At 52.0% G+C, this 12879-nt stretch overlaps 5 protein-coding genes across 5 annotated transcripts; 2 read left to right on the forward strand and 3 right to left on the reverse strand.

Moving 5' to 3' along the window:
- Nucleotides 1-492: 492 nt before the first annotated feature.
- On the forward strand, nt 493-2397 carry BJY04DRAFT_139906 (stearoyl-CoA 9-desaturase sdeA). Its single transcript, XM_073708659.1, has 2 exons — nt 493-867; nt 921-2397. The coding sequence occupies exons 1-2, from the start codon at nt 630-632 to the stop codon at nt 2048-2050; spliced, it is 1368 nt and encodes a 455-aa protein (XP_073566473.1). The 5' UTR covers nt 493-629; the 3' UTR covers nt 2051-2397.
- Nucleotides 2398-2743: 346 nt separating this feature from the next.
- On the reverse strand, nt 2744-4276 carry BJY04DRAFT_222837 (uncharacterized protein; the record flags this gene model as incomplete). Its single annotated transcript, XM_073717512.1, has 3 exons — nt 2744-3897; nt 4004-4112; nt 4166-4276. 3 exons carry the CDS (start codon nt 4274-4276, stop codon nt 2744-2746), a joined length of 1374 nt encoding a protein of 457 aa, XP_073566474.1.
- Nucleotides 4277-5370: 1094 nt separating this feature from the next.
- Nucleotides 5371-5952, forward strand: BJY04DRAFT_222838 (uncharacterized protein; the record flags this gene model as incomplete). Its single annotated transcript, XM_073717513.1, has 1 exon — nt 5371-5952. The coding sequence occupies one exon, from the start codon at nt 5371-5373 to the stop codon at nt 5950-5952; it is 582 nt and encodes a 193-aa protein (XP_073566475.1).
- Nucleotides 5953-6031: 79 nt separating this feature from the next.
- On the reverse strand, nt 6032-7480 carry BJY04DRAFT_199532 (putative cytokinesis EF-hand protein Cdc4). Its single transcript, XM_073712790.1, has 4 exons — nt 6707-7480; nt 6452-6592; nt 6297-6389; nt 6032-6232 (listed from the first exon to the last, which is right to left on the reverse strand). Exons 1-4 carry the CDS (start codon nt 6927-6929, stop codon nt 6204-6206), a joined length of 486 nt encoding a protein of 161 aa, XP_073566476.1. The 5' UTR covers nt 6930-7480; the 3' UTR covers nt 6032-6203.
- Nucleotides 7481-7577: 97 nt separating this feature from the next.
- BJY04DRAFT_140002 (putative C2H2 finger domain protein) lies at nt 7578-11374 on the reverse strand. Its single transcript, XM_073708662.1, has 2 exons — nt 10579-11374; nt 7578-10519 (listed from the first exon to the last, which is right to left on the reverse strand). Exons 1-2 carry the CDS (start codon nt 10799-10801, stop codon nt 7692-7694), a joined length of 3051 nt encoding a protein of 1016 aa, XP_073566477.1. The 5' UTR covers nt 10802-11374; the 3' UTR covers nt 7578-7691.
- Nucleotides 11375-12879: the final 1505 nt, after the last annotated feature.

Here is a 12879-nt window from a genome sequence, read left to right on the forward strand (position 1 = left end):
CGGATAATGATTGTGGATAATTAGATAATCCCGAATAAAACTCTAGCATAATGGAGAAAGGAGCCGCTATTGCCACCGGACCTCAGGCACCGCCACACCGCCTGCCCACACGAGCCACATCTGCCAGGGCGAGAAAACGTTGGGGATTCAACAGATAAAGCCCAGCCGCTGATTGGCGGATACTCTGGCGCCTTACCGGAATGGGCCGGATCCTTTGCTTGAACCGGTTTGAATTGACTCTGGTATGGGAAGCCCAACAACACCTTAGTGGTTGGAGATCGCCTGGAGGCCTCTGTCCGTCCCTATCATGGAATTGACGATTACAAGATGCACATTCTTTACCTCGGAAGCTCATGATATCGCATGATCCCGCGTCCCAATAATATGGCTTGCCACTCGTGTCGCTGACTTGCCGACCCTCCCTGTCTCGCCTTGCATTGGCAGTGGTTGTCCGTTTAGATCATCCTCTCCCCAACCATCCCCAGTAGTGGAACCCTCACCTTGAAGTCGACCTCGTCCGACTTTTCACTCTCTCCGCTTTTTCTTCCTTCACTCTTTAAATACCTTGCATACCTCTTTCTCTTCCCCCTTCACCTCCCCCACCGATCGCTACCTCCCACACACCCATCATGTCTGCACCAACGGCCGACGCCCGGTCTCGCGTTGCAGACCCTAAGAAGGTCCATATCGCCGACACTGCCATCACTCGCCAGAACTGGTACAAACATGTCAACTGGCTGAATGTTTTCCTCATCATCGGTATCCCCGTGTACGGGTGCGTCCAGGCTTTCTGGGTACCTTTGCAGGTCAAGACCGCCATCTGGGCCGTTATCTATTACTTTTTCACCGGTCTCGGTATCACAGCAGGTAAGCGGTTTTTGCCGTCTCGGTTTCTTAACGCCGGATGCTGATATCAACAGGTTACCACCGTCTTTGGGCTCACTGCTCGTATTCCGCCACCCTTCCTCTTCGTATCTGGCTCGCTGCCGTCGGTGGTGGTGCCGTCGAAGGCTCAATTCGCTGGTGGGCTCGTGACCACAGGGCTCACCACCGTTACACCGATACCGAGAAGGACCCCTACTCCGTTCGCAAGGGTCTGCTTTACTCCCACCTTGGCTGGATGGTGATGAAGCAGAACCCCAAGCGTATCGGCCGCACTGATATCTCCGACTTGAACGAGGATCCTGTTGTCGTCTGGCAACACCGCAACTACCTCAAGGTTGTCTTCGGCATGGGTCTGGCTGTTCCCATGCTTGTTGCTGGTCTCGGCTGGGGTGACTGGGCTGGTGGTTTCGTGTACGCCGGTATCCTCCGCATCTTCTTCGTCCAGCAGGCGACTTTCTGCGTCAACTCCTTGGCCCACTGGCTCGGTGACCAGCCCTTCGATGACCGCAACTCACCCCGTGACCACGTCATTACTGCTCTCGTTACCCTCGGTGAGGGATACCACAACTTTCACCACGAGTTCCCCTCCGACTACCGCAACGCCATCGAATGGCACCAGTACGACCCCACCAAGTGGTCCATCTGGGCGTGGAAGCAGCTCGGTCTCGCCTATGACTTGAAGAAGTTCCGTGCCAACGAAATCGAAAAGGGCCGTGTCCAACAGCTTCAGAAGAAGCTCGACCGCACCCGTGCCACTCTCGACTGGGGTACTCCTCTCGACCAGCTTCCCGTCATGGAATGGGATGACTACGTCGAGCAGGCCAAGAACGGCCGTGGCCTCATCGCCATCGCCGGTGTCATTCACGACGTGACCGACTTCATCAAGGACCACCCCGGTGGCAAGGCCATGATCGGCTCCGGAATTGGCAAGGACGCAACCGCCATGTTCAACGGTGGTGTTTACTACCACTCCAACGCCGCCCACAATCTGCTCTCCACCATGCGTGTCGGTGTCATCCGCGGTGGCTGCGAAGTTGAGATATGGAAGCGCGCCCAGAAGGAGAACGTCGAGTACGTGCGTGACGCCACAGGCCAGCGCGTCATCCGTGCCGGCGAGCAGCCCACCAAGATTCCCGAGCCCATTCCCACAGCGGATGCGGCATGAATTATTTTTCTTATCTTATTTTGTCACCTTAGCTTAGCATCGTCCCCTCTTTTAGGGTTTCAGATTTAGCACACTGGCGTTGATATCGTTCCTTAGAGAGTTTGGAGTTGTGGAGTTTGGACCGGTCACTTGTCATTGTCGGTCCCTGTACACGTTCGAGGTTAATACGTCTACTTACCTAAAAAGCGAGACTTGAATGAGATATGCCATCAACTTACCACATTTTCTCTTTACCTTGAAGTAGTTCTTTATCGGTGTCTCTTTGCTTCCCGGTTGTTTTCTTCAGGGGAAAAAAAAAAAACAGAAGAGTGAGAGAGTTGAAATCCATCGACCTCAGCTAGCATGTGATAATGAAATATCCGCCCCACCCCTGTGGACCTCTGAGCTCAGAGCATATTACAAGCAAGGACAGCAGCTATCACGACTAGACAAAGTATTGTAAAAGCCGTCTGGGTTTTTCCATTCTGGTGCTAGTTTATTTTTGTTTTATGCAGGGGTAAGAGGGTAATTGAACGAGAAAAATATCAGCACTGCGTTAGATAGGAGTAACCAGAATTAGAACTACAACTACTGTGTCAACTACAGGCAAGATATCAAGAAACTGATCAAAGCGATGCGAAACAACAGCATAATATCACGCAAAAGTGACAGAAACATAAGAGCCAAAGATATGGAAAGAGAGAGGAAGATCCGTCACATCAAAAGACAACCCCAACCAGAACTCTTAGCCGCCTCTTGCGGAACGCTAGCTCTCTGGAAAGCTTCCTCGAATGCACGGTAGGGGCTTTCGGGATAGGTGTCGGTGTCAGGAGTGGGCGGGCCGTTCGTCAAAATATCGCCAAACATGAAATCAATATTCACCGACTCTTCCGCTAGTTCTTCACGGAGCTCGTTCAGAAGGTCGTCATTTGATCCGGCATCAACCTCCCGCGGTGACCAGGGCCTCCAGTAGAGGCTGTTCCTGAATGAATACCCTACAATGATCTTCCAGCCTCCGGGTAGGATGATCAACACCTCAGCGAGTTCTATCGTGATGCGATGGATCATCACTAAAGAAACCGATATGAGCCCTGCTAGTAGCTTAAGAAACTCGTATAGCGGAGTGAGGAGAGAGACGATTATCGTTAGTGGAAATTTGAGCATATTGGCGACCACAGAGACAAGTGCCTCAACCCAGTTGAAACCACTGGACTCTGAAGGTTCATTGGAGTTGTTGGCCCTGGATCCTTCTGCGCCATTAGCCAAGGCACCGGTGATCACAAGCTGGTTGTGGGTCATCTGAAGATATCCTGCGGCTGTTGTTGCTTCAACGGCTGGTCTTGCAAGTAGCTCCCGCACAACAAGTGTGATGCTGTACTCTCTGTCAGCAGGATAGACGCCCTCGATCATTTGTCGTGCATGAGCACGCCGGGCTTCCTGGGCCATGGCCTGCCGGGTTGCGTCCTTGTCTTCAAGCGGTAGAGTCTCTAAAGTCTCTATACCTCCTCGATAAACCCTGCCATGATGATAGATATGCGTCCCCCTGTCAATGAAAGAAGACCACTTCTTGTCTCTCATTTCTCTCATAAGTGAATCATTGCGCTCTACACCGGACAAACTCATATCATCCCATAGTGTGGTAACGAAGGTGATAAATGGGCTATAGTCAAGGCCACAAAATTCCTCTAAGAACCGAAGATTCTGTTTCGCCTCGCTTGAATATTGCAGGGTTGCTGGGGTCACGTATAGGATACCGGCGTAGGTCACGGCGTCTTTCGTCGCATTGAGAAATCTCGCGATCTCGCGGAGAATGTCTGCATTGTTCTTGCCGGTATCGTTCAACCCCGGGTGTCGACGAATATGTAAAACTCGCCGCCGATGTTTGCACCTCCCAGTTGGTATTCTTGAGTGACTTTGGTTTCCAACAGCGATCAGCAAGGGAACTACAATCAGGATGTCTCGCATGATTCTTACCTGACTCAACGCCTCCTTTGGAGTACCCTTCGAGCCCAGTGAGGGCTTCGAAAAGGCTTGACTTTCCGGACCGCAAATGCCCAAGGATTATAATCACTTTGACGTGGGACTAGTACAAGCATTAACCACCTAGCATAAGACTCGTGCTCAGTAATTGCATACCGCTTTGAGGGCATAGCGAAGCAGCCTTTCAGTAATCCATTTGCGAAGCCCTGGACGAGACCTAGGCTCGTTCCGCACCACTGGACAGACTGACGCGGACATGACCTCCATAGCGAACAAGAGGTAACACTGCAAAAGAGATATAAAGCCGGCTTGATAATGAGAGGTTGGACATATCACTGTAAGTAAGGATCTTTTCTAAGAAAGGTTTGCCTTTGGCTCCCAGCCGGATTCGAGAGCGTACTTATACCCGTTGGTCTTGCAAACGTAAGGCTGCCGCAGTCCAGATTTCCTGTAGTCCCAATATCTCTTGCGAGAGAATAGGCGCCATGCGGAATAGAGAGCATTGAGACTCAGAGGATTAGCTGCATATTGATTGGAATCGACATGGTTCTTGCCAGCAGCCTCGTAGCGGCGATGAAGATGCATCTATCCCGACCGATTGGATGAGCATCACGTCCGATGAACAACCCAGCGCCAGTGGTGCATTTGCATTTCAAGGAACCAAGCAGCCAACATTATTTATAGCAAGGCGCAACAGCGATTGGGTATAACCGGGAAACACTGCCAGCTTTGCAGGTACTGCCAACGGCACAGGAACGAATCTCAAACATCAAAGATCATGATGAGATAAGATCGCTCCTTTCAACTCGACGTATATCCTGGCATCATTATCACATATCAATTTTTTAAGTTGCGAGCAACTTGGATGCTCTGTTTGAGACCATCGCGCGCGCGTAGTTGAGCAGAAACTCTTACCAACCAACAAGGCAGTCTGAAAGCATGAAGGGACCAAGAAAGTCTCATACCTGGGCTCCGGGCACAAAATGATTGGATTGTAGTGTATTGAGGTTGCCAGTACTTGAGAAATATATTGTGAGATGGTTGGAGGTCGTCATGAACTGGAGCATACCTAGATCCAACTTCCAAGCTGGAAAGAGTGGAGCTTATCGATAAGCAAGCCAGCAGTGCAACCACCCCACAGGCGCAAAAATCACCCAAACAACCACACCGCAAACAAACACCTCCTCCTCACCACCTACCTTGACAACGCCCTTCATTATACCCTCCTCTGAGCCTATCTACAACCTCATTGATCAGAGACAATTCCAACCTCCAGCTATACACCGTCTCTCCCTTTTCTCTACCCACACCACGCAATCACGGTACCAATCCAAACCCGCATCACAACAACCACAATCACAATGTCCTCACCACCACCATCATCAACAATCCCACCCCCGCAAACCCTCCCAATAACAACCCACCACTGCCGCTTCTGCACAACCCTTCTCCTCGCCACAACCCGCGACCTCGCATCCCTCTCCTCCCGAAACAAGCCCGGCTCAGACTCCGCCCGCATCCTGCCACTGCGAAACATCCCACTTCCAGCACCATCAACAGACGAAACCGAACCCGAAACCGACTTAATCCAAACCCACTACACAATCCTCCTCTCCACCCTCTCCCGCGACACGAAACCAAAAATCATTGCCCGCTCCGACGGCTTCGAGAAGCGCTTCTTCACGCGCTGCGGGCGGTGTCGCGTTGTGGTGGGGTATTTTCTGGATGAGGTGCATTTTCCTAGTGAGGGGGGACTACTTAGGCGGCAGGAGGAGGTTGAGGTGGGGGTCCGAGATGAGGGGGTGGATGAAGTTGGTGAGGGGGGGAGGGGGGATCGGGTTGTGTATCTTTTGCCGGGGGCGCTGATGGAGACGGAGATTATGGATGATGAGGAGAAGATGAGGAAGGTTGATGCGGAGTGGAGGTTGTGGTTTAAGGGGTAGTTTTGGGGGGTTTTAATGGAGGGCATGAGGGGTAGATGTGGGATGAAGGCAATGCAATGCAATGGTTAGAGTGCGAATTGCACGAGATATATGTGTGGTATATTGATTGTATTGTTCATTTAATGGCTGAAGGTAAGGCTAGAGCTAAGGTAGAGCAGTCTGGACATGGAAGGGCGATTATGAAAGTAATGTAACATCATAAAGAGCTAGGAGAAGGAATCATGAGGCGTAAGGAAAGGGTATCGTGTCGTTTAGTTGGCCAGGATGGTGCGAACGAGGTCTAAATTATGAGGTTAGCACAAGTCCGCATCCTACACGAGCTTATATCCACTGCGTAAACATACCTGTATAGTTGATCTCCCCGGAGCTAGTATCAACTGCCTTGAGAAGCTCGTCGACCTCCTCATCCGTCATCTTCTCGCCCAGATTCGTGAGGACTAAGTCATTGTAAGCAATTCGTCCAACAATCAACACGACAGAAACCGCAAAGGCAACATACTATACCGCAACTGCCCAACACCAATAACACCCGTCATATCCTTATCAAACACCTGAAACCCGCGACAATACTCCTCCGGCTCACCGGGCTCCCTGAAGCCACCGGGGCGGTTAAGCACCTTGAGGAAGGATTCGAAGTCGACTATCAAAGCCAGTTTGTTAGCAGTCCATCTTCCCTTTGAGTACTATCGCATCGCATCACAACCGCTCCGTCTGCACAACGTAGAACTCAAAAAGCGAAACAGCGGGTACGTACAATCTCCCCCAACACTCTTTTCCAGATCAGCGATTTCCGCCAGCGTCGGGTTTTGTCCGCAGGCGCGGAGAAGGTCACCGAGGGACTCGAGGGCGACGCGGCCGGTGCCGCGCTTGTCGAACAGCGAGAAAGCTTCTTTGTAGTTCGTGGAGGCCTGTTCGTGGTGCAGATCGGTGTTAGAGGGTTTTGAACGGGACATTTTGTCTCTAGCAGTTTCAAGCATTCGCTCGCAAAAATATAGAGGGGAGAATGAGAAGAATAAGAGACGGGGACAAGAAAAGGGATGAGGTTGCAAAGGATTGGGTGGTAGTGTAGTGTAGTCTGGTCTTGTCGGAACCGCCACTGAGCCGCCCACGGCTGAGGTGAAGTCAAAGCTGATGGGAGTAGCGTGGTAACTGGGCTGGCTGACGGGTGACCAAAACAAATGAATGAATGCAAATGGGACGGGACAAGACTCGGTCGGTCCTTGAGGCTTGAGCAGTTTTTGCTAGACTTGTCTGTCCCGTCCCTCCTTGCAGGAAACGAGGGGATGTTCAGCGACAGCGACCGGGGCGACGTACCATGGTGAATTGAGCGATTTGGTTGAGTCTGACACACGGGTGGTATGCTTCTTGCGCGAGGGATGGATTCGACAGGCAGTATAATTGCAGTTCGAGAAGGAAACAGGGAAATTCTTGGGAGAATGGAATGCAGGAGACGGATGGTTTTGAAGTTGGGGGGTTGGAGATCGGCCCGGCTTTGGTTGTTGTGGTAACCATCGCTCCACAGCCTGTTTCGGGCACAATGACATTGCGAGTATCTACACGAAACTATCTACATAAAGATGGGATAAAGAGGAATGAGATCGCTGTACATGGTATAATCTATAGTCGTATCATGCATATAAACAATCGGCCCAGAATGCCCTTTTCCATACTCCAATCATCCCAACCTTTTATATGTCCAATTCTCAGAACCAGGGTATATATACTCAAAGAACAAACTACTACGAGACTCCCCGCAGCTTAACAATGCAACTGCTCAGCAGATTTGCAGCTTCAGCCAACAACTCCCACCGCGCGTTGACAAATCCATCCCGCAAGATCATTAACATCCCGAGGCACTGGTTGCGCCCTTTCATACTCTCAAGGTCGCTTGGCTCACGGCAACCGCCTACACGACGTAAGAATGTCTGCATGTCTTGTCGCTGCTCTGCGACTGTAGACAGTTCCGGAGCACCCGTGATGGGTCCATCCAAGGCATATCCGTAGCACCAGACGACCAGGGCAGCGACATAGATTACCCAGGGCCGGTTGAGAAGATAGTCTTCGCGACCGCAGTACAGTTCTCCCTCGCTGTCTGGGTCTCCGTGATTACTATCCAAAAGACACTCGGCAAGAAACTTGAGAGCGTAAAAGGTAGCGTCGCGCGCGGATGCTTTGGTCGCCCAGCGGTCAACCATTTTCTCTCGAGCAGCATTGTAGTCGCGCGGAGTGATGGTCCGTCCCATCAGACGACGTGCACCAGCGAATATCTGGCAGTCGACCACGTCCACATGCGACGCCATATGAGCCAATCCGTGCAGAACGTCACGAGACTCGAAAACATTGTCCTCATCAAGCGCGTATCGGCCGCGATAGCCATTAGGGAAGGCCGTCATGCCGGTCTGTCCGAGAGCCTCGTCAAAGTCACGCCGCCAGTTATCGAAGGCTCGCAACAGAGACGATCTCCACTTATCTCGTCCACCGAGGGCATGGGCGACACCAAGGGAGCTGACTTGTAGGTCGCGTTGGTTCAGATGCCAACTCACACTCAGAAGCCCAGCCATGAGAATTGTCCTTCCGAAAGCGTTTGTGCGCACCCGCTGACCGTTGAGCGTTCGCTTCAGTCCTTCAAGGAACATCGCCGGACGAACGCCGTTGGCATGCAAGCTCGCTTGCACTCGAGCTACCTCAGCAGCGCTGGTGGCGGACCACAGGGCCTCGTCGCACGGCAGCGGAAGGCGAAGTTCGTGCGCAACCATCTTCGCTGAGTGTCCGAACATGGTAGCGTGGGTGGAGTCGAGGACAAATGCTGCAAAGGCAACACGTCGAGTTGCTTCGGTTTTGATCCAATGCGTCCAAGACTCGTCCGCGGCAAAGTCTGGTGTTGTTGTCGATCCAGAAGTCGACCGAGCCTGTCGGTCGTCTCTCAAGCTTCCGGGGGAATCGAACGAGTGACGCCCAATCAGCGAGCTACCACGACGCATCAGTGTCAGGGTGGTGTCGTGATGAATATGCGCGCGCTCGTGCAATGCGCGAGTTGAGTACATCTTCTCGTATACTTCCAGCAGCAAAAGCGACTGGAAGATCCAGAGCTTGGCCGGTGGGCGGAAATCGCCTTCCATGAAGATTTCCCAGCGTAGATGCCACATAATAAAGTCAGCTAGCTCCGATGCTGCCTCGGTGACTTCTGGTCCGTGAATACTGTCCAACGTTGCTGCGCCAATAGCAATGACAGCCAAGAGCAGCAGATTTGGCGCTTTATCGGCTACAAAAGTTGGTCGGTGAAGGATGGGCAGCTGGACATGGAAGTGATACCAATAAGAACCGATATATGTCTGCATTTTGGACAGACTGAGAACGTGGTTGTCATCTTCCATGTCACCATCCATCAGGGCGTCTTTGCGCTTGGCGACGGCAGAGTATGCGGCTTCGTTAAACCGAGTGGACATGAGGTCTAGTAGCTCCTGGCGCTTGTCTTCAGACATGATAGCGCGGGGTGAACCAGGATCGAGGATACTAGTAACACTCATTGGGTGAGTCGGGATAACGCTGTTCAGAAAGCTCCCATATGTAGCATCGCTCATCAAAAATTGATTCTGTAACTGTGCCTCCATGTAACTCGGCACCACGTTTGTTGCGGATGAGTTTGGAACCGCTGATCCAGGGGCCGGTTCATTAAACAGCCATGCCGTAAAGTCATCTGCCATATGAAAGGGTGAACGATTGCTCTCGCCGCCGAAAACGGGGTATACACAGGAGTTCATCGCATCGAACTGCATATCTCCCACCGTCGAGCCTTGTACCATCATCCCCGCCATAGAGTCTAGAACTCCCATGCCGTTCGCTTGGTCGAGCGGGGCAGATGCTGAAGAAGTGACCGGCGCCATACTGATGTCGGAGTATCCGTCGACAGGAATCTGTAGGCCTGCTTGAGACGTATATGCGGATTGGTTAACCAACGCTCCGTTGAGGTCGGTCTGCACTGCATAGGCCGAACCAAGATTCTGTACCCTGGCAGAATTTGTATTCTCAACAGGAGCTGAGCGCGGGAGATCGCTGTTTGGCACGCCGTGCGCGATTTGGCGGGCGTTGAGAGCAGCATGTAGTGGACGCTGCAGAGGCGGCGAGTTAAACCCAATAGGTGCAGTAGGAGAACCAATGTCTGTTATGCTTGTATTCGAGTATGGAGAGTCCGCAACATCAACAGCCTGCTGCCGAACATGTTGGTAGTTGTTGAACGGGCGGTTGTATCCAACAGACGTCGGCGAGGAAGAAACCGGAATCGTCGTCGCAGTCATCGGCTGGTCCGGTCCGGTCGATCCTCGTTTCGAGTCTGGCGGAGACAGAACCGGAGGGGCAAAGCTCTGGGGAACGTGCTGCGCATTTTGAACCATCTGGGGTTTCGGAATGCCGCTAGGAGTGGCGGAAGCGGCTTGCGCAAAGTGATCGCGCTTCTGCAACTGCGAGCCCTGAGTGGTATGTCGTTCGCGATGTCGAACGCAGAGGTCCTGTCGCACAAAGGAACGATAGCAGTCCGGGAAATCGCATCGATAGATCTGCTTGGGAGCGTCTAGAGCAGCGAAAGATCAGCATCCATGCTAGCAGTTTGGGGAGAAGTGCCAGGCATACGGTTCAATTGATGGCGGTATAGATGCTCCGCGCGCGAGTAGCTCTTGCCGCAACCCTCATAGGAACAGTCGAATTTACGATCCAGCTGGACTTTGCGAGTCCTCTTTCTCTTGCGCGGTGGGCCGTTGGCGTCCTGCATGTCCGGACTCTCTGATCCGAGGTCCATTTCCCGTCTGTGTGTGTCTTGGTCCAGCGAAGTCATGGTCGCGACAGCGAATGTCATCTTTCCGCCAATAGTGTGATATCCAGAGTCTATCTTGTATCTTGTGTGTCTATTGTCTAGTAATGTCCAGCCCGCCTTAGCCTATGCCCGTAAGGTGACCTGCAAATCTTCGGCTCGTATCCAACACGGTCATCAGATCACGGATAAACCAGCTCGTATGAACGAATATAGGAAGCGAGTCGGAGGCTCAATGCGACAAAGGTGACGTGACGAGAGAATGCCATGAGCTCTGCGTGCGTGTGATCGGTGGTCGGCGAAGCCCCGTGGGGAAATCGGCAATCGGACGATTATCGGCGATAGGCGATAGGTACGGGCGAGCTGTGCTGGCTAGGTTGTTGACCTGGTAGGAGGATGAATGGAGGACGAGGAAGATATAATAGAAGCTGTGGTATACGAGGAGAGGAGGGGTGGTAAGAAGAGGAAGACAGTAGGCCGGCGATGGTCCGATGAGAGGTTGGCACTGGGCAGTTGGTGAGGGGAAGGCGGATCCCGAAGACTCTCGCTCTCAGCAGTCTAGCCAGTCCGAATCCGAACCAAAACCAAGAGCCAAAAAGGAGAGGAGGGGTTCAAGATAAACGCCGACTATTAAATAAGAATATGATTGTTGCATATAATAGCATCGACTGAGAAAAATTCATCTCTGACGACGACATCTCGCCTTGACCGGTGGGGCCGGGCAACCTGAAGCTACTAAAGGTTAGTATGAGGCGCTACTAATACTAAATAAATAATATTAAACAGAGTCTTAATCTCAAGAAGGCAAGAAAGAGGAGAAGAAGAAGAACGCAGCTGCCAATCAAGAATCAGAGAATTCAACAGCCGACTACGGAGTATGGGGGATAAACAGGAGGAAATCTCTCGTGTGGCCAAAGAGAGCCAGATGCAGAAGCAGAGGCGAAGAAGTGCCTGGCACTAGCACTATCAAGAGATGTCCGTCAAAGTGTCAGAAGACCAAGACAGAAAATCAGTGCGAGAGGATCAGAGAGGAGAAACAATCGTCAACAGTCCGGACCAATACGCATGCGCAGGAGGGAGGTGGGAATATGCATTGCGGCAGCGGCGGTAAATTAGACTATAGGGTGGTACCGACGATGGCTACTATAACTCCGCCAGGAACTTGGAAGTCTCTCCCTCTACAACCACTCTGGCTAGACTGAACTCAATTGCGCGATCCAAGTCCTCGCCAGCGCAGGGCATCTCCTCCAGACTGCGGAGAAGATCTGCGGACAGTCAATCAAGGGTTCGTCTTAGCGAGCATGCAGCCATGATGCACCGGTGACCGACAAGGCAGGTTTATCCTGACGAGGCCAGGGTGTGCAGACTTCTCTCACGCCTATAGGGCTAAGTTAAGTTAAGTTATAGCTTACAGATCCTCGATCGAAACAGCAGGGGTGTTCCCAGGCTCCACGAGTTCTGCTCTCGTGCTCAACTTTGGCATCATTATGCATATGGCATGCTCTCGTCGCACAGTGTTACCTGATGCCAGTACTCTTGCGACGATGACCTGATTTCGGGTCCTGAGCGTCGTCCCACTGTGAACGGCAGCCTAAAGGTCAAAAGGTCTCCAGTTTTCTACTCCACTCGAAACAGAGTGGACTGTGGCACAGCAATAATACTAATGCCTCTGGAGTCTGAGGCATTTTCGATTTGAGAGACGGTATGAATATCATCATTTTCGCCTCGAGTCCGAGCAACAGCAGAAGAAAAAGCAAGCATGAATCTCAAACAGCCACCTGACGCCCGGCTGATGGCGCTCTCCGCCAGTTCTCGAGCTCGGGTCCCGACACCGCGGAAACAGCTCGACTATTCTAACATTTTTCCAAGGATGGTCGCTGTTCGGGGACAGGGACCAGGAGGACTTGATAAGCAGGAACTGACTCTGGTACAAATTTATGACTGATGTTTTTCCTCGGACGGAAGTCTCCGAATTCTGAGCATACCAAGCCAGGACTATGGAAAGGATAACCTGGCTGCTGGATTTTGAGTTGCACTGATCCTCACTTGGCTTTCTATCAAGTTGGATCATGATCATTAATTTCGAACCCGTGCCAAGCGAGCGCGATCGCCCTGATCCGTCC

Source organism: Aspergillus karnatakaensis (assembly GCF_047715665.1).
Source record: "Aspergillus karnatakaensis strain CBS 102800 unplaced genomic scaffold BJY04scaffold_64, whole genome shotgun sequence".
In the NCBI taxonomy this organism is placed as follows: Eukaryota; Fungi; Ascomycota; class Eurotiomycetes; order Eurotiales; family Aspergillaceae; genus Aspergillus; species Aspergillus karnatakaensis.